The 19,498-nt window shown below is 45.4% G+C and overlaps 1 protein-coding gene and 1 long non-coding RNA gene across 6 annotated transcripts in view; one reads left to right on the top strand and one right to left on the bottom strand.

Moving 5' to 3' along the window:
* Positions 1–14,268, top strand: part of KIAA0100 — a 40,019-nt gene extending 25,751 nt beyond the window's left edge. Inside the window, 24 exon segments of the mRNA XM_084985758.1 lie at positions 306–405; positions 644–826; positions 1,451–1,572; positions 2,058–2,213; positions 2,295–2,416; positions 3,529–3,709; positions 5,050–5,136; positions 5,587–5,697; positions 5,836–5,971; positions 6,076–6,206; positions 6,391–6,492; positions 6,768–6,902; positions 8,985–9,281; positions 9,283–9,411; positions 9,544–9,619; positions 9,622–9,659; positions 9,966–10,035; positions 10,271–10,375; positions 10,560–10,600; positions 10,858–10,885; positions 10,996–11,085; positions 11,171–11,259; positions 11,374–11,484; positions 11,932–14,268. Coding sequence (XP_084841884.1) covers positions 306–405; positions 644–826; positions 1,451–1,572; positions 2,058–2,213; positions 2,295–2,416; positions 3,529–3,709; positions 5,050–5,136; positions 5,587–5,697; positions 5,836–5,971; positions 6,076–6,206; positions 6,391–6,492; positions 6,768–6,902; positions 8,985–9,281; positions 9,283–9,411; positions 9,544–9,619; positions 9,622–9,659; positions 9,966–10,035; positions 10,271–10,375; positions 10,560–10,600; positions 10,858–10,885; positions 10,996–11,085; positions 11,171–11,259; positions 11,374–11,484; positions 11,932–12,156 — 2,865 coding nt within the window. The 3' untranslated portion in view covers positions 12,157–14,268.
* The window catches only part of LOC102158363 (uncharacterized), a 32,354-nt gene extending 12,934 nt beyond the window's left edge, over positions 1–19,420 (bottom strand). For 2 of the 5 annotated variants that reach the window (XR_014821655.1, XR_014821654.1), the window contains exons 1-2: positions 19,173–19,420; positions 18,445–18,572 (exon numbers count right to left, since the gene is read on the bottom strand). This is a non-coding gene — a long non-coding RNA (uncharacterized LOC102158363). Of the gene's footprint in view, positions 1–9,414; positions 10,372–10,843; positions 11,252–17,285; positions 17,334–18,444; positions 18,573–19,172 lie in introns of those variants that run through there. The other 3 variants (XR_014821653.1, XR_014821652.1, XR_299253.4) reach the window with 3 other exon arrangements.
* Positions 19,421–19,498: the final 78 nt, after the last annotated feature.

The following is a 19,498-nucleotide window of genomic DNA, read 5'->3' as shown; positions in this document are numbered from 1 at the left end:
CGGAACTGTAGCCGCTGGCTTAAGCCAGAGCCACAGCAACGTGGGATCCGAGCTGCGTCTGCAACCTACACACACCATAGCTCACGGCAACGCCGGATCCTTAACCCACTGAACAAGGCCAGGGATCGAACCTGCAACCTCACGGTTCCTAGTCGGAGTCGTTAACCACTGAGCCATGACTGAGCCATGACGGGAATTCCTAGATAGTAAATGTTATATTCGCATTATGGAAATCTGTGACCCAGTTGGGCAGGACAAGCTGCTGGTCCTCTAGAAGTTAAAGGTGCCTGTATCTCTGTCTTCAGGTAAAGAATATCGAGGAGCACCGGCAGCGTAGTCTGGACTCTGTGCAGGAGCTGATGGAGAGCGGGCAGGCAGTGGGAGGCATGGTTACTACCACCACAGGTCAGTTCTAACCTCGTCCTCATCATGTGGTTAGGAGCGGCAGATGTGTGTCCTGAAGGGGCCTCATTTCCTTACCTACTCTTAAGATTAATATGTGTGGAGTAGGACCACTTTGTGTTAGGCTATGTTAAAAGCAAGTGTCTGAAGTTCCCTAGACATCACGCATTAGCGGGAGGCTCTCACAATATTTTTTTTAAGAATGTCTTTCTCTTATCTCTTCTTTCCTACCTCTTCCTAGATTGGAACCAGCCAGCTGAGGCACAACAAGCCCAGCAAGTCCAGCGGATCATTTCCCGTTGCAACTGCCGAATGTACTATATCAGTTACAGCCATGACATTGATCCCGAGCTGGCAACACAGATTAAGCCACCTGAGGTTCATGAGAACCAGGAAAAGGAAGATCTCCTAAAGAAACAGGAAGGTATTCAGGGCTTGAAAGGTTTTTAGAAAGTGACTAGGGAACTTGTGAAAATAGTTATTTTCTTTCTTTCTTTTTTTTGGTTTTTTTGCCTTTTCTTGGGCTGCTTCCATGGCATATGGAGATTCCCAGGCTAGGGGTCTAATCGGAGCCGTAGCCACTGGCCTACGCCAGAGCCACAGCAACATGGGATCCGAGCCGCGTCTGCAACCTACGCCACAGCTCACGGCAACACCAGATCCTTAACCCACTGAGCAAGGCCAGGGATCGAACCCGAAACCTCATGGTTCCTAGTCGGATTTGTTAACCACTGTGCCACGACGGGAACTCCGAAAGTAGTTATTTTCTTAGTAATTTTGAGTCAGTAGTGTTATTAAAGAGTTTCAGCCTGCATAGGGCATTAACATTTCACTTTGCTTTACATTTTGTAAATTCTGCTATGAGAGAACTGGAATGAATGAGTATTTTTTTACTCTAAAATAAGCAGTCATTTTTACCCATGAGCATCTCGCAGCAAGCCCTTTCAGGGGGTTAATTAACAGAAGTGGTTCCAAATACAGGTTAGGAGATGGGGTAGATATTTAGGGAGAAACTGAGTCTCTTATTTAGTTGCTAAAAATTACCTAGGGGCTGTGGATACCTTCACCCTCATCCATCATGAGCTGGAAATCTCCACCAACCCGGCGCAGTATGCCATGATCCTGGACATTGTCAACAATCTGCTGCTCCATGTAGAACCCAAGCGGAAGGTGAGTATCGGCCCTTATCGGGACCCATTAGCCTCACAGGAACACCTAGACTTTGTGCTTTATTTGGGGTCCAGTAAGAAAAGCCATGCTTCAAACTGAAAAAGCCTTGTGGTTGGTATATCCTTTCAGGCAGCAGCAGTTGACATTTCAGTTGTCTACAAAAGGTCTGAGTGTCCCTCAAACTGTAGAGTTGTTTACTTGTTTTTCTTGATCAGTTCTTTATTCAGTTACTTAAATACCTCTAAAAACAATAGACTACTTCTTCCTACTTCCACCTCTATCCCTACCCTGTGGGACTGGCTTATTATGAATTCCACATTGCCAAATCTTCTGCATTGGCCTGCCCCTTACTCTTGTCACCAGTGGTGATAGATAAAGATGAGCTTTCCAGAAGAGATCATCATTTCTTATTCCTTTCTCTATTTCCTTTACTACAAGACTGGACTATTAAAAAGTCTTCTTCATTTTCTTTTCCATTCCTTTAGGAGCATAGTGAGAAGAAGCAGCGAGTCAGGTTCCAGCTTGAGATTTCTAGCAATCCTGAGGAGCAGCGCAGCAGCATATTACATCTACAGGAAGCTGTGAGGCAGCATGTGGCCCAGATCCGGCAGCTGGAAAAGCAGATGTATTCTATCATGAAGGTAGTCACCCAGCCAATCTGAGGACAGGGGGTCTCATAGGACAAAGGAAATCTCTCAGTTTCTCCATTTCTGGCTCCCTAGTCTTTGCAGGATGACAGCAAGAACGAGAACCTGCTTGACCTGAACCAAAAGCTTCAGTTGCAGCTAAACCAGGAGAAGGCCAACCTGCAGCTAGAAAGTGAAGAGCTGAATATCCTCATCAGGTGCCACAGCATTCTTTCTGTGCCATTTTCTTTCTTTTTTTTTTTTTTTTTTTTTGTCTTTTTTGCTATTTCTTTGGGCCGCTCCTGAGGCATATGGAGGTTCCCAGGCTAGGGGTCGAATTGGAGCTGCAGCCCCCGGCCTACGCCAGAGCCACAGCAACGCAGGATCCAAGCCGCGTCTGCAACCTACACCACAGCTCACGGCAACGCCAGATCCTTAACCCACCGAGCAAGCACAGGGACCGAACCCGCAACCTCATGGTTCCTAGTCAGATTCGTTAACCACTGCGCCACGACGGGAACTCCTGTGCCATTTTCTAATGCCCCAGTTGGAGTCAATTTCTTGTGCCTGTGTTCTGATAGTCTTTAGGTCTACGTATATCATCAAAGGCTGATGTAGTAGATTCAGGCACCTCTTCCTTGGTGAGCCTTGCTGGACTTGGTCAATAGGTTGAGAAGAGGAGAGCCCTTTCTTAGAATTGTCATTAGAGTACTTCCAGGGAAAGGATAAAAATAGGTAGTTTGGAAAGATCATTTTTGTGGCCTTGATTCTGTGCAGCTGAACTTAAAATGTCTTGGTTGATCAGTAAGGAACACAATTGCAGATACAATCATAGGGGTCATTAGTAGGGACAGATGACTTTTAGAAGCTGTAGAACTGAAAGATGCGATTTGTGCTCCCATGGCTCGGTGTGAGGAGCAATAAATCCAATGAAGATATTTAGGGAATAGCTGTTCTAAAATAAGTCTATCTCAGAGTTCCCATCGTAGCACATTGGAAATGAATCCGACCAGGAACCATGAGGTTGCGGGTTCGATCCCTGGCCTCGCTCAGTGGGTTAAGGATCCGGCATCGCCATGAGCTGTGGTGTGGGTTGCAGACGCGGCTCGGATCTGGCGTTGCTGTAGCTCCGATTAGACCCCTAGCCTGGGAACCTCCCTATGCTGCGGGTATGGCCCTAAAAAGACAAAAGGACAAAAAATAAAATTAAAATAAAATAGATCTATTTCTGAGTTTACCTCCTGCATCATTCTAGGACATACCACCCCAACCCTAAAACCAAATACTGTTGCCCTTACTAATTAGCTTTGGCCCTCCTGTCCACTTATAGGTGTTTTAAGGATTTCCAGTTACAGCAGGCCAACAAGATGGAGCTGCGAAAGCAGCAGGAAGATGTGAGTGTGGTCCGCCGCACTGAGTTCTACTTTGCTCAGGCAAGATGGCGTTTGACAGAGGAAGATGGACAGCTAGGAATTGCTGAACTGGAGCTGCAGCGCTTCCTCTACAGCAAGGTATTGGTTATATACAGTCGCACAAAGGTAGCTGTGTTGAGAGGCATGACCTTTCTCAGGAGTCTAACTCACAAAAAGAGATAAAAGGGATTGATTATTATGTCATTATTAACAATAATATTAAGGACTATTAATAATGATAGAAACATGAGCAGAGTGCCCCTTATACACATTTGTTTGTAATATTAAATAATACAGATATAGATGAATTTGATCAGATGCCCCCCTCATTGAATAAGATTATCCCTAGAAATGAGGCCCAGAGTAAAGTAATCTTCCAGGTCCAGCTTATTTTTTAATTTTTTTTGCTTTTTTAGGGCCACATTCGTGGCATATGGAAGCCCCCAGGTTAGGGGTCTAATTGGAGCTACAGCTGCTGGCCTACCCCATAGCCACAGCAAGGCCAGATCCGAGCCTCGTCTGCAACCCACACCACAGCTCATGGCAACGCCGGATCTTTAATCCACTGAGTGAGGCTGGGGATTGAACCTGCAACTTCCTGGTTCCAAGTTGGATTCATTTCCACTGCGTCACGACGGGAACTCCATTTTATTTGTTTTTATTTTTATTTTTTTCCAAGTCCACCTTAGAATAGAATCATTACTTCTAAAATGACATTTAACATTTTTTTCCAACTTTCTTTTTTTTTTTTTTTGGCTGCACATGAGGCATGTGGAAGTCCCCGGGCCAGAGACTGAACCTGTACCTCAGTTGTAGCCTCCGCCACAGCTATGGCAGTGCCAAAAACTTGCCATGCTATAAGCTTTCTTGCAATTACCCATGGCATGGAGGAGAGGACATTATTCACTATTTTCAAACCCCCCAGAAACATCTGGAAATGATTTGAGACTTTTTTTTTGCCCCCACTTTTTAGGGCTATACTTATGGCATATGGAAGTTCCCAGGCCAGGGATTGAATTGGAGCTGCAGCTGCCGGCCTGCACCACAGCCACAGCAATGCAGGATTTGAGCTGTGTCTACGGCCTACACCATAGCTCATGGCAATGCCAGATTCCCGAACCACTGAGTGAGGCCAGGGATCACACTCGCATCCTCATGGATACTAGTTGGGCTTGTTACTGCTGAGCCACAACGGGAACTTGCTGGAACCATTTTTGAATGTCACAGTGACAGGAAAGTACCACTGGCACTTAGTGCCCTGGCCATTAGTTTCCATGAGAAATACTGGATTAGAGGGTGCATTAATTATGAAATTGAAAGAGATAGCAAAGTTATATGTAGAACCTGAAAAACCGATGAGATGTGTAGCAATTCTCTTGCAAGCTCCTGAGAAAGGCTTACTATAGTGGATTGGGGATGGGGGGACTCTGTCTTTGTAGGTGAATAAGTCTGATGACACAGCAGAACATCTTCTGGAGTTGGGCTGGTTCACTATGAATAACCTCCTCCCCAATGCTGTCTATAAGGCAAGTTTTATTTCTCTAATCCTAGCCCTTTCATATGCTTCCTAACACTGAGTATTTGTGGTGACCCTTCCTCATAAACCCACTTTGGGAAACAATGTGGTGATCTGAGATGGTCCAAACTTAGCAAGATCATTGCTTCTTTTCTCAGTCTGCAGAGGATTTGCAGGTTGATTTATCCCTTTCTTTTTTAAAGGGCTGCACCTGTGGCATAACGGAGTTGCCAGGCTAGGGGTCGAATTGGAGCTTATAGCTGCTGGCCTACACCACAGCCACAGCAATGCAGGATCCGAGCCATATCTGTGACCTACACCACAGCTCACAGCAAAGATGGATCCTTTACCCACTGAGCGAGGCCAGGGATTGAATCCACGTCCTCATGGATCCTAGTCGGGTTCTTAACCTGCTGAACCACAACAGGAACTCCCTGATTTATCACTCTTTATTCTACAGGTAGTCCTGCGGCCCCAGAGCTCCTGCCAGTCTGGGCGACAGTTAGCACTTCGCCTCTTCAGCAAAGTCCGGCCCCCTGTTGGGGGTATTTCTGTTAAGGAGCACTTTGAGGTTAGTAAACAGTCCTTTGGGGACCCAGGAACAGAAGGCAGTCAAAAGCTATCTATGTATTGTTATTTTAAGGTTAGTTAGGTAAACTGAGGGATGATGTCTGAGCTTAATTGCTTCTTCAGCCTTTTTCCTCTTTAGGTAAATGTGGTGCCTCTCACCATCCAGCTGACACACCAGTTCTTCCATAGAATAATGGGCTTTTTCTTTCCTGGCCGAAGTGTGGAAGATGATGAGGTTGGTGATGAAGAAGATAAGTCCAAACTGGTGACTACTGGTGAGAACTTTAATGGTGGAGCTCCAGAAGACTGGGGTAGCAGCCCCAGAGATAGCCAAAGCCTCAGAAAGAGGACAAATGCTCTTGTACTTGCTTTTTCATAGGAATACCAGTGGTGAAGCCTCGGCAGCTGATTGCAACAGATGATGCAGCACCACTGGGCCCTGGGAAGGGTGTGGCACAGGGCTTGAATCGGAGTTCTGGGGTCAGAAGGTCATTTCGCAAAGCACCTGAGGTACCAGACATGCCCCTGACGACAGCAAAATGGGAAAGTCCTGGGGTACTTTGTTTGGCCTGGCTGAGGGTTTCTTCTATTTCCTTTCAGTCTACTCCAGGGGTGAAAGGAGATGGACATGTTTGGGGTCCTGAGTTTCTTGTGATGGTTTCAGGAGCCCAGTCTTTTTTCCTGTCTTTCCTAGCACCCTGTGGATGATATTGACAAGATGAAAGAGCGAGCTGCCATGAACAACTCCTTCATCTACATTAAGATCCCACAGGTTCCACTGTGCGTCAGCTACAAGGTCTGCTATTCCCCAGCACTTTCTAGAACAGTATAGGGAGGGTACCAGATAAGATCAGAGATTAAAGATAGGGAGGTGGTTCAGCTTGTGAAGACTGGTCTGTGGGTGATAAATCTGCTGTTCCCTTTGTGGCCCTCAGAAATCAGTACCATTACCAGCCTTTGATAAGGGAAAATCTAGGAAGGTGCTAAGACTCAGGTACTGGCTTGGACTAAAAATGGCAGCTGATGTATTTTTTTCCTCTCTTCTTTCCCTTCCCCCTCTTTTTCTTGCAGGGTGAGAAGAACAGTGTGGACTGGGGTGATCTTAAACTGGTGCTGCCCTGTCTGGAGTACCACAACAACACATGGACATGGCTAGACTTTGCCATGGCTGTCAAGAGGGATAGCCGCAAAGCCCTGGTTGCCCAGGTATCCCAGCAGAGTTCATGGCTGTTTGGTTAGCAGGGGCTGGCAGGCAGATCCTTTGCTCAGGAGCATTTCATTCTAAGATGTATTAACAAGCAGCTTTGGGAAGGGACACGTGAATGAAATGAGTGACTTTTATCCCTGTCCTCTCCATGACTTTGCTCAGATGGTTAAATTGGATGTTTACTGAGTGTTATATATGTTAACTACTGTTGACTTTTAGTAAACTGAGGGCTGGCACAACTTCATGTTTAGAATGGGTTCTAATAGACTGTAAGCTTCTTGAAAGCAGAGATTTTATAATTTGAATTGCCCCATTGAGCCTCTATGTAAGTTTAATAAATCTTTATTAACTTGGTCTACTTGATTTATTCTGCCTGTCCCATTAATATTTACCTTCCCTTTTACTCCTTTCTAACCTATCAGGTAATCAAAGAGAAGCTAAGGCTGAAGCCTGCAACAGGGGCTGAGGTCCGGGGAAAGCTAGAAACTAAGTCGGACCTCAACATGCAACAGCAGGAAGAGGAGGAGAAAGCCCGGCTCCTCATCGGTTTAAGTGTGGGCAACAAGAACCCTGGGAAGAAGTCCATCTTTGGCAGGCGCAAGTGATCCGGCAATCCGAGAGGCTGCAGTACAGGATCTGACTTTGGCTCAGGCCCCAGGGACTTGGGGGGTGGGAGGTGCTTCCCTTCATCCATCAGGATTTGTGGGGGTCAGGAGGCCACAGGGTCCTGTGGAGAGAGGCCCTGCTTTTTAGCAGCTGCCTTGTTCCCTGCAGAACATGGTGGCTAATAATGCTGAGTTCTACCTCACACTGATCAGCAGGCCCAGGGCAGAGAGGCATCAAGAGAGCAAGACCCAGGAAATGGCCCCATGGCTAGAATATGGTTCCCTTGGGGTCACCTGAAAGTGTGGGGGCACAGTTCTGATCAAGTGTGATAAATTTTTATAAACAGACATATATATATATATATAAAGTATATATATATACGCACATATATATATTTCTAAGTATAACTTCTCTCCCTCTGTGCCAGAAAGTGGAGGGGAGGGGCTGATCTGTCTCTCACCCACTGCCTTGTATGAAAGGGGTATTAGTGTTCTGGGGAGAATCAGCCTCTCCCCAGTCTGTGCCAAGCTCACTTGGGAGAATGGCAATAGGGGACAGGGCTGGCCATGGGTCCCTCTCCCTGGGGTATCCCCTGAAGAATGGTTAAAAAAAAAAAAAAAAATTTAAAGAGAAAAAATATATTTTAAATTTGATGCTGTTTTTTTTTTTTTTTTAATTGTATTGAGTGTATGGCTTCAACCTGTATCCTTTCCTCCCCATCATTCCAAGACACACTAGCTGCCACTCTAGTGAGGGTGGCCTCTCCCCTCCTGCCTGAAGCTGTATCACAGATACTTTCCTGATCTGATGTGACACTGGTCCCATGTTGATAGGTCTGTGCACATTTTAGTCCTGGCTGTAAGCCTTTTCTCAACCAGTGGGGATACGTTTGGGTGATAAGGGTGAGATTTGGCTGTATGACTTGCATCTCTAATCATGTACAACAAGGAAGAGAGGTGGGGCTCATGCGCAATACAGCATTGGGGGAGGAATTGCTTACATAACTGAGACAGCAGATTTAGTGGAAAGAGAGAGGAGGCACAGACTGGGGATGGGAACAGTGAACTGTCGGCAGGGGCAACATGCCCAGATGGCTGCTCCTCGTAAGGTAGGCTGTGGGGCTGTGGCAGTCTGTTTAGAGGAGGCATGGGCTTGAGGCCTGGGAACTGACTGGTGATGTCTGCTGTGGGAGTGGGGCAAAGAGGTTATACCATGAAAGTATCCCAGCCCCATATGGAGAGGCACAGGCTCAATCTCTGATGCCTGATGGGGAATATGTCCAAATACTGCTTTCCTAGAGAATTCTCCTGTATCCAGGAAATCTAAGCCTTGGTCCAAAGCAAGAGCAATGGCAATTTTGCCCGGGGCTCAAAATTACATCTCTAGGGTTGAGATTTGAGGGAGAGTCTGCTAAGATGGGCAGAACCTGGAATGCCTCAGGGGGCAGAAGGTTTAGTGGCTTCCTTGGTTCTCAGCAGGGTGGCAACATCCAGGGCCCCTGGGTCCGAGGCTGGAAGAGCCTCTGGTCAGGTGTGGGGACCACCAGGTCAGGTCTGGAAGAGCTGTGGGGACTACGAGGGCATCGGTGCCTACACCAGGAGCCCCTGGGGCCAGCCCCGCTACTAGTAGAGAAGCCTCTGCCTGAGTGGCCAGTGCCTCAGTTCATCAACCTCTTTCTGCCAGAGTTTCCTATGAGGCCTCTTAGGGGGCATCAGCAGCTGAAGGTAGGTCAATGGAATCCTTGGAAGGGGTCTCATTTTGGGGGAGAAATTTAAAAACCAGAGTCTCAATTGCTCTGTTTTCCATTTCTCTGTACAGATTTTAGGCCTTGTGGCTAAAGGCTCCTTTGGAACAGTCCTCAAGGTGCTAGATTGTGATCAGAAAGCAGTATTTGCAGTGAAGGTAGGGACCTAGGTACTCTTCCACTTTATTCTCTAGTCACTACCTCCGATCTCGATTCCAGAAAGTCTGGGAGGAATATATAATAAATAGCACTGTTCCCCTCTAGGAGTCATCACTCCTCTCCCTTTATAGGTGGTGGCCAAGGCAAAGGTCCTGCAGAGGGACATCCTGAGGCAGTGCAAAGAGGAAGTTAGCATCCAGGTATGCGCAAAGCCCTGGAAAGGATCATAGGAAGAACTAAACCACAGGTGGAAAAAGCACCTTTTTTATCCAACTGTCCTGCTCTTCCTGATTCTGACCTGTCCCTCTGCTTCAACCAGTAAATCTCAGGAAAAGTAGCTATCAGTAATCCTAGGTCCTGCCAGGGAAATCTCTCAACATGTCCCAGTGTGTTCTTTAGTAATGGGATTATCAGAGGCAATCCTGACTATTTAGTTCACCTGAACTGAGAGATGAGACAGCAGCTTCCTTTCTGTACAACTAGATGAATCCTGATTTGGCTGTCTTGATCCTCAATGACCGTGTTACTAACTTCCTGTTTTCTTAATCCATAGCGACAGATCAACCACCCTTTTGTACACAGTTTCGGGGACAGCTGGCAGGGGAAACGGCACCTCTTCCTTAGTGAGTGATTGGCTTCTCTCTTCTTTCCCAGGGGTCCTTCTCCCATACGCCTCACCTGAGATCACCCCTCCTTTTGGTTTGTTCTGCTTTTGCTATGTTCCTCTTCTTATAGCACTTCTCTCTCCCAGAGGGAAAGGCAACAGCAGGTGGCATCAGTTTGGGCAGGAGGTATACGATGCCTTGAGCCCAGGCATAGTAGCCCCCAAATATTGCCTAGACTTCTGGTGCTTTGCAGTGTGCAGTTACTGCAGCACAGATCTGTACTCCCTGTGGTCCACTGTTGGCTGCTTTGCTGAGGCTTCCATCCGCCTCTTTGCTGCTGAGCTGATCCTGGTGCTGTGTAAGTGAAACAGGAGTGGTAATGGAAATGAGGGGAGAATTAAGGGGGGATGGAGGTAGAGAGAAAAGAATTTATATTAACGCTGAAGGTCAAAGAACGGGGATAGGAATGGGACAGGAACTAACAGGGAAACCGAAAAGGACAAGAGAGCTTCAGCACATCCTATGCTTGCTGTCATCCACAGGCTATCTCCATGACTTGGGTATCATCCATCGAGATGTGAAGGTAGTTAAATGCTTTTTGTTTTTCGTTTGAGGAGGGACTTTAGTAAGGAGTTTCAACAAGTCCAAGAAGGCAGGGAGGAGTTGCTGAGGAACAGCTGAACTTGGGGCCCTCATGCTTGTTAAGGATTTGGGCAAGGACCTTCCAAATACAGACCTGAATGCTAAGTAGGGCATCTTCTTCAGCTGGAGGGGTACACATGATGAAAAAGCATTGAAAGGAAGAGGATGAATAATAACGTCTCACCTGTGATTTTTCAGATGGAGAATATCCTTCTGGATGAACGAGGTAAGTCCTTTTCTTTTCCTAGACCCAGAATGAGCGGTACCTCAGTATGGGAATAAGTCTCGGCTGATGAGGGTTGGAACAGAGTGGTGCTAGTGCTTTGTTTTTCACAGGCCATCTGAAACTGACAGACTTTGGTCTGTCTCGCCACCTGCCCCAGGGAGCCCGAGCCTATACTATCTGTGGCAGTCTTCAGTACATGGGTGAGAGAGGCTAAAGCTGATGGGTAAGCATTGGGCAGGAGGATAGCCAACAGATGTCAGTGACAAGTATCTTTCAAATTTGTAGCCCCAGAGGTCCTGAGTGGAGGGCCTTACAACCATGCCGCTGATTGGTGGTCCCTGGGTGTCTTGCTTTTCTCTCTGGCAACTGGAAAGGTGAGAGAATAGTAGTGATGTTGGGCAGAGAAGAGAAGAGTTGCCTTGTGCTGGGAAGAATAAGGTGTGTCTTACTCTTACTAAGCGATGACACCCTCTCACCCCTTAACACAGTTCCCAGTACCCGCAGAGAGAGATCATGTGGCCATGTTGGCAAGTGTGACCCACTGTGACTCTGAGATCCCAGCTTCTCTTAACCAGGGGCTCTCTCTCCTGCTTCATGAGGTAAGGGTGAGCATGACTTCCCTTCTTGGCTACAAAACCATTCACTTCTCACGCTGTCACTGAAATGATATTTCCCCATTTCTCTTATTAATTATTGGTGGTGGTGGTGGTGGGGGTTCCAACTTGATCAAGGACCACTTCACTACCTGCCTTCTAACCAGCACTTCAGATTTTATTCCGGGTCCTCCAGAGCTCCTCCCCACCCTTAGTTCTGAGAGTGGGCCAGTGCTGCTCTCTTGCCAATACAGAACCTTTAGTCTTACCTTTGCCCCCAGACTAGCCTGTTTCTCCCACTTTTGCATATCCTCTGCTCTTTCAGGGTCTTCTCCCTGCCCTCCACAGATCCATGAACTTTCTCCTTTTCCAGCTTCTGTGTTCAGTCCCTTTCCTAATCCCAGTCTTTTTCCTATCCCAGTCTCTCATTCATCATGCTCTATTTCCCTTCAGCTCTTATGCCAGAATCCCCTCCACCGTCTACGTTATTTGCATCACTTTCAGGTCCACCCTTTCTTTCGGGGTGTGGCCTTTGACCCAGAGCTCCTACAGAAGCATCCAGTGAACTTGGTCTTGGAGACACAAGCTACCCAGTCCAGTCCATCATCAGAGTCCATATTCTTCAAGGACTTTGAATGTAACCTGGAGTCCTACCTGGTCCACCCCAACCTTGCTTGAGCTCCTCTACAATAGGTTTGGGTCTATCTGAAAACCTGAGGACATCCTCCACTGCCAACTCAGTATGACCACCTTTGATGATCCAGTTTTTCTTTTTTTTTTTTTTTTTTTTCTTTTTTTGCTGCATCCATGGCATATGGAAGTTTCTGGGCCATGGATTGAATCTAAGCTGCAGCTGAGACCTATGCCATAGCTGTGGCAATGCCAGATCCTTAACCCACTGCAGCAGGAACTTGATGTTTGTTTTTACTTTGTAGCCTCTTATCATTTCTGTTCTGTAGCTGCTGGACCAGAGTTCAGACTGGGCATTCTGCTACTGGCAGCCATAATGCCCTGGTCCTTACCGTATCATACAACCCATCTCTCAATTCAACATTTTAGAGTGTGGACCTTTCCTTTGCTTCATTTCTCCAGCATTTATACTTTGCAGTTTTTAGCCACAAGTTTATTCCACTTTTCCTTCCCCTTGTTTCTGTACCATGTTTCCTTTCGTGAGCAATAACAATACTTATGGGTTCCCAAGGTGCTATTTATGTATTTAATAGGCTTGTCATAAGCAGTATGAATGTTTTTCAGAGGTCTCAAAATCTGGCATTTAATTCATCCCCTAAATATACAGGTAAAACATATGATCTGGAGACTCAAAGCCAGTTTAATTTTTTTTTTTCTTTTTATGGCTGCACCTGAGGCAAATAGAAGTTACCAGGCCAGGGGTCACATTGGAGCTGCAGCTGTGGCCTATGCCACAGCCACACCAGATCCCAGCTGCATCTGCAACCTACTCTGCAGATTGCTGCAATGTCAGATCGTAACCCATTGAGTGAGGCTAGGGATCAAACCTGTATCCTCTGAGACAATACTGGATCCTCAACCTGCTGAGCCACAATGGGACCTCTCCAGACTAATTTTAAAAAATATTAAAAGTGAATCTAATAACCTACTATGAGGAAGAGAAAAAGAAATGAAACATGAGTGGGTTAAATGTCTTTTCTAGGGGTAATTGGAATAGCTATCCATGTTTTTTCCAGAATAAAACCTCTGAAAAACGAAATGACCTTTAAACTGATCATTTCCCTAGACTGCCCAGGATTCTTTGTGATGGGCAAACCAAGGGATTAAGAGGCATGACATTTTCTTTAGTAAGAAAAATCATCTGGACCTTAAATTTGTATACATTCCTGGAGTTCCCGTCGTGGCTCAGTGGTTAACGAATCTGACTAGGAACCATGAGGTTGCGGGTTTGGTCCCTGGCCTTGCTCAGTGGGTTAAGGATCTGGCGTTTCCTTAAGTGAGCTGTGGTGTAGGTCGCAGACGCGGCTGGGATCTCACGTTGCTGTGGCTGTGTTGTAGGCCAGAGGCTGCAGCTCCGATTCGACCCCTAGCCTGGGAATCTCCATATGCCGTGGGAGTGGCTCAAGAAAAGGCAAAAAGACCAAAAAAAAAAAAAAAATTTGTATACATTTCTGACCTTTATGATCTTTTCATTTTTTTTTAGACTAGGTTCTTAAAAAGTTACTTAATTTTCATTATTCTTCAGTTCTATCTGATCTCTCAAAGAGAGTCTGGGAAGTACTCTGAGTACTATCAGTTTGTCCTTGGATTAGGCCAGATTTTCCCTGTACATAGCTGGCATTTTACTGGCCTCTGTAGAACTGATTTTTCTGGATAACACTTTGGCAATCCATACGAAAATCCCTATGAAATTTAATTGCTGTGGATACTGTAAAGGGTGTTTATCATAATTCATAATGTTCTATTTAAGGATGCATGGGAGAAATTTTCTCTGAACTCAGTTATGCTTTTCCTGAATTGCTAATTGTTTTTTTTTCCTTAAAGATAGTAAATATTCAACTGATTCTATTTTTCTTTTCATATTGATGCCAAGACCACTTAGAGCCCAGTTTGTGGCCCACCTCCACCTCCAGCAAACGCTTAGGACCTCCTGTTATGTTTTGTATGCTAGCCACATTCTTGGTTCCATCTTCCTTTTCTACCTTTACTTATTCTCATTTTTCTGTTTTAGTCTTTTTTATTTATCTTATTAGATTATCTTCATCTTTGTATGCCTTTTAGAATGAGGTTGGGATATAAAAAAATAAAAGAATGCATTCTTAATCCTTTTGAATATTTCAATTGTTTCTCTTTAGATACTTTTTTTTTTTAGCTTTATTACATATTTTCTAAAGTGTAATGACTAGAACTGCATATTGGATTGAAAAACCCTGAATACTAGAAATAGGAATTAATGTCTTATAACATAGTAAAGAATGTTAGATTGGAATTTAGGAGAGCTGATGCCTTGGCCCACCAATTAATATCTTACTGTCTTCATACAAATCATTTTAACTCCCTGGATCTTAGTTTCCTAATATATAAAGTGAGGGGATTATAACCACAGGCTCTTTTTTTTTTTTTCCTTTTCTTTTTCTTTCAGGGATGCACCCTTGGGATATGGACGTTCCCAGGCTAGGGGTCGAATTGGAGCTACAGCTGCCAGCCTATTATGCCACAGGCACAGCAACTCAGGATCTGAGCCACGTCTGCGACCTATACCACAGCTCATGGCAATGCCAGATCCTTAACCCATTTACCAAGGCCAGGGATTGAAACAAGTCTTCATGGATACTAGCTGAGTTACTGCTGAGCCACAAGGGGAACTCCTAACCATAGATTCTCTTCATTCTGAGGGATGGGTTTCAGATTTCTGTGATGGTTTTTTTAGAGGGTAGATGAAGATGATTTTATGATACTGTGTATTTGGCCCAGTGCTAAGTACTGTTTAGGTCACCCACATTATATAGCTTCTCTGGTCACAGCAGCATATTGGGTTAAGGTCTTGAGGACATGGTTAACATAATGTCACTAGGGTTCCTCCTTTTCCTAGGTCATGTTAGATAGCTTAGAAATCATGATCATGTAAGTGTAGCTTGAAACATTTCTTATCAAATGACATTTTTTTTTTTTTTTGGTCTTTTGTCTTTTTGTCTTTTGTTGTTGTTGCTATTTCTTGGGCCGCTCCCGAGGCATATGGAGGTTCCCAGGCTAGGGGTTTAATCGGAGCTGTAGCCACCGGCCTATGCCAGAGGCACAGCAACGCAGGATCCGAGCCGCGTCTGCAACCTACACCACAGCTCACAGCAACGCCGGATCGTTAACCCACTGAGCAAGGGCAGGGACCGAACCCGCAACCTCATGGTTCCTAGTCGGATTCGTTAACCACTGCGCCACGACGGGAACTCCTCAAATGACATTTTAAACATACTCTCTTCAATCAGTGGTACATAACAGCAGTGACTCTCAGGGTACAGTGGAGGTGGTGACAGAAAATCAAAGTTTCACAAAACATAACTTGAAAAAGTATCAACTATTCTTCTATAAAATTTTTTTAAAAAATTATACTTCGGGAGTTCCAGTCGTGGTGCAGTGGTTAACGAATCCGACTAGGAACCATGAGGTTGCGGGTTCGGTCCCTGCCCTTGCTCAGTGGGTTAACGATCCGGCGTTGCCGTGAGCTGTGGTGTAGGTTGCAGACGCGGCTCGGATCCCGCGTTGCTGTGGCTCTGGCGTAGGCCGATGGCTACAGTTCCGATTCAACCCCTAGCCTGGGAACCTCCATATGCCGCGGGAGCGGCCCAAGAAATAGCAACAATAACAACAACAACAACAACAACAACAAATTATACTTCGATAAAACTAAAAAAAAAGAAAAAGAAAAGCAGTGCCTCCATGCCTACCCTTAGTTTTGATATACTCATCCCTGAAAGGCAGTTTTCTCACCACCCTCCACCCCCATTCAGAAACACTCATCTATAAATAAATACCTTTGACTTATTCACATGAAATTCACTTACAAAAAAAAAATTTTTTTTGTTTTTTGTTTTAGGGCCACTGTTGTGGCATATGGAAGTTCCCAGGCTAGGAGTCAAATCTGAGCTGCAGCTGCCGGCCTACACCACAGCCACAGCAATGAGGGATCTGAGACGTGTCTGCAACCTACGCCACAGCTCAGGGCAATGGTGGATCCTTAATCCAGAGTGAGGCCAGGGATTGAACCCAAATCCTCATGGATATTACCTGTGTTCATTACTGCTGAGCCACAACGGGAACTCCCAACATTTTTTTTTTTTTTTTGTAATGGCTGCCCCTGCAGCACATGATTGTTCCTGAGCCAGGGGTTTATCTGAGCTTCAGCTGCTGGCCTGTGACACAACCATGGCAACACCAGCTCCAAGCTACATCTGTAACCCTCACCACAGCTGTGGCAACACCAGGTCCTTAACCCACTAAGCAAGGCTATGCATTGTCACAGAGACAACAATGGATCCTTAACCCACTAAGCCACAACAGGAACTCCAAAAAGAATTTTTTATATACAACCTGAAGTGACATATAGAGGGAGGACCATGTGAATATACAGGGAGAAGATAGACATCTACAAGCCAATGAAAGCAGCCTCAGAAGAAACTAACCCTGTTGACATCTTGATCTTAAACTTCTAGCTTCCAAAATTTTGAGGAAATAAATTTCTGTTGTTTAAGCCATCCAGTCTGTGGTACTTTGTTATGGCAGTCCTAGCAAACATACAGCCCCTATGAAGAGTTCTAATAGATTAATCAGGAATGATTATTTTATTTACAAAAAAGCATGCCACCTTTTCCCCTGTAGGTTGGCTTTCCTTAAATTCTGAGATACATCATTATTTCATATTCCATTGGCCTCTCCATGGGTTTTGCTGATTTATGGAGCCCCACTGATTAGCAGCTGTCATACTGTCTCCTTTGTCTACTGCTTTCTCATACACAGTAGCAAAGCTAAAAATTCCAGTTTTACTCTTGAGTTCACTCAGAACCACCTTGTGGATACTTCTCAGAGGTACTACTTTGAATTAATAATTAGATTTTTACAAATTAATACTTTAGTATGTCTTTGCATTGTATTGTTTCACTTGCTACAACAGGAATCTCTTTTTTTTTTTTATAATTTGAAAAACACCAAATTAAAAATGCAGAACAACCTCAAATTAATTCTGCTTATGTTGCCTATTTACAATAGTATTTTCCCTCTCTTCCTACCCCTCCATATCCCTCCTGATTTGCTGCTGGAAGCACCATCTCCCTTTGGCTACTCACCTGGCATCTGACATACCAGCAAGGACTAAGCATTCCAAGTCACACTTCCTATAATACAAGCATTTACTAATTTACTACCAGAACTTGAGAGTTTTCTATCTTGTTTTTACTGCCATTTTCACCCTTGTTTTATTTGCTGGATTTTTTTTTTTTTTTTATCTTTTTGACTTTTTTAGGGCCGCATCCACAGCATATGGAGGTTCCCAGGCTAAGGGTATAATCAGAACTGTAGCCGCCGGCCTACACCACAGCCACTGAACCTGCAACCTCATGGTTACTAGTCGGGTTCGTTAACCACCGAGCCACAACGGGAACGCCTGCTGGATCTTTTGATTGACCAGAAGTACACATACCATGGGATTCCCTCTGCTGAGTTTTTCAGAATCCCAGGCTCAAGTTTGTGTTTTTTGCTTTCTTCGTTTTTTGTTTTGGCCACCCCTGGCATATGGAGTTCCTGGGCCAGGGATTAGATTGAGCCACAGTTTTGACCTATGCCACAGCTGCAGCAACACTGGATCTTTACGCTGTGCTGGGCTGGGGATCAAACCTGTGACCCAGTGCTCCAAAGAGGCTGCCAATCCCGTTGCTCCACAGTGGGAACTCCATCATCATGTTTGTGTTCCTATGTTGTCTTTTTCTCAGTTTTCCATTCAAATAACTGCTATCTACTGCCTTTGGGCTGGACTATCATATTTCTGGAGCAGTGTTGTCCAATAGAAATAATGTAAGCATCCTAAGTAAAACCTGCTAGTAGTCACATTAAAAATTAGGTAAAAAGAAACATATTAATTTTAATGTATTTTATTTACCCCAATATATTTAAAATATCATTTCAACATGCAATCAGTATTTTAAAATATTTTACTTTTTTTTTCATACAAAGTCTTCAAAATCCAGTTTGTATCTTATACCTATAACACATCCCAATTTGACTAGCCACATTTGAAGTGCTCACTTAGCCACATGTGGCTAGTGGCTAAGGTATTAGACAACACAGTTCTAGAGAAGCCCATCCCCTGAAAGCCCTGCAGTCCAAAGCATTGTAGTTTTTCTTTTCTGGGTTATTGCCTTTTCCAAATTCATGACTTCAGAGTGTAAATAAGGTGCCATGAGTGTTCAAAGGAACATACTTTACCACAAACTATAACTGAATACTTACTTTTAGGCTGTTTCCAAACATCTACCTCACCTCCAGTAGCTTATTTCCCATATGGGGGGAATTCGAGCTGACTGTAGAATGTAGTAGTCCGTAGTGTGGGTTCCAATTTTGACTCTGCCATTTACTACCTGTGGAGCATTGGGCAAATGACATTATCTGTGAGTCAGTTTCCACCTCTGCTAAATGGAGATATTTACGGTAACTACTTCATAAGCCTTTATGGGGAGTTAAGATATAAAAGGCATTTGTCCAGAGCTCCAGTCCTGGCTCAGCCTTAACGAACCCAAACAGTATCCATGAGGACACAGGTTCTATCCCTGGGTTCAGGATCTGGCATTGTCATAGCTGTGGTGTAGGTTGCAGACGCCACTCGGATCCTGCATGGCTGTGGCTGTGGTGTATAGGCTGGCAGCTGTAGCTCCGATTTGACCCCTAGCTTGGGAACCTCCATATGCCACCGAACTTGCATATGCGGCCCTAAAACCAAAAAAAGCAAACAAAAAATAAAAGGCGTTTGGAAGAGTAGCAGGTGTCTAATAAATGTTCAATACCGCGAGCTATCATTGTTCCAGTCAACTTGTTGCAGGCCCTGAGTTAAGTCCCAAGAAAACACCAGAAATTCTGAAGAGGTTAAATGACAGCGTTGGCTGAGAACCACGTCTCAGGCCATCACGGACTCAGGGCCTATGTGCGGACCCCACTGCCTCAGTGAAAAAGGCTCCACTCACCTTCCCTTCTAGACCCCAGGCCGGTCCCTGCCGGTGGAGACTGAGGTAACTGAGGTAAAGCTGAGGAGAGACTTCCCAAGGCCAGGCCACGGAGACAACTTTTCGGACAGGGTGTGAGGGTGGCCCACTGGAAGCAAGAGGGATGGAGTCTTTGACTGGCCAGCTACCTCGGTACCCTCCTTCCAGCGAGGCCGAAAGATCTACCCAGCGCCTGACGTGCCTCGCTCCTACTGCCCGCGTCTGGACTTGGGGGCTCCGCCCACAGAGTGCGCGAGCTCGGAGAGCCGGTGGGGCGGGGCCAATGCAGACCCCGCCCCCGCACACTG

Source organism: Sus scrofa, chromosome 12 (assembly GCF_054392235.1).
Source record: "Sus scrofa isolate SSC_HxYL_T2T_F1_AM1 chromosome 12, Sscrofa_HxYL_maternal_Yorkshire_Landrace_v2.0, whole genome shotgun sequence".
NCBI classification, from domain to species: domain Eukaryota; kingdom Metazoa; phylum Chordata; class Mammalia; order Artiodactyla; family Suidae; genus Sus; species Sus scrofa.
This window is presented reverse-complemented; position numbering and strand designations above follow the sequence as displayed.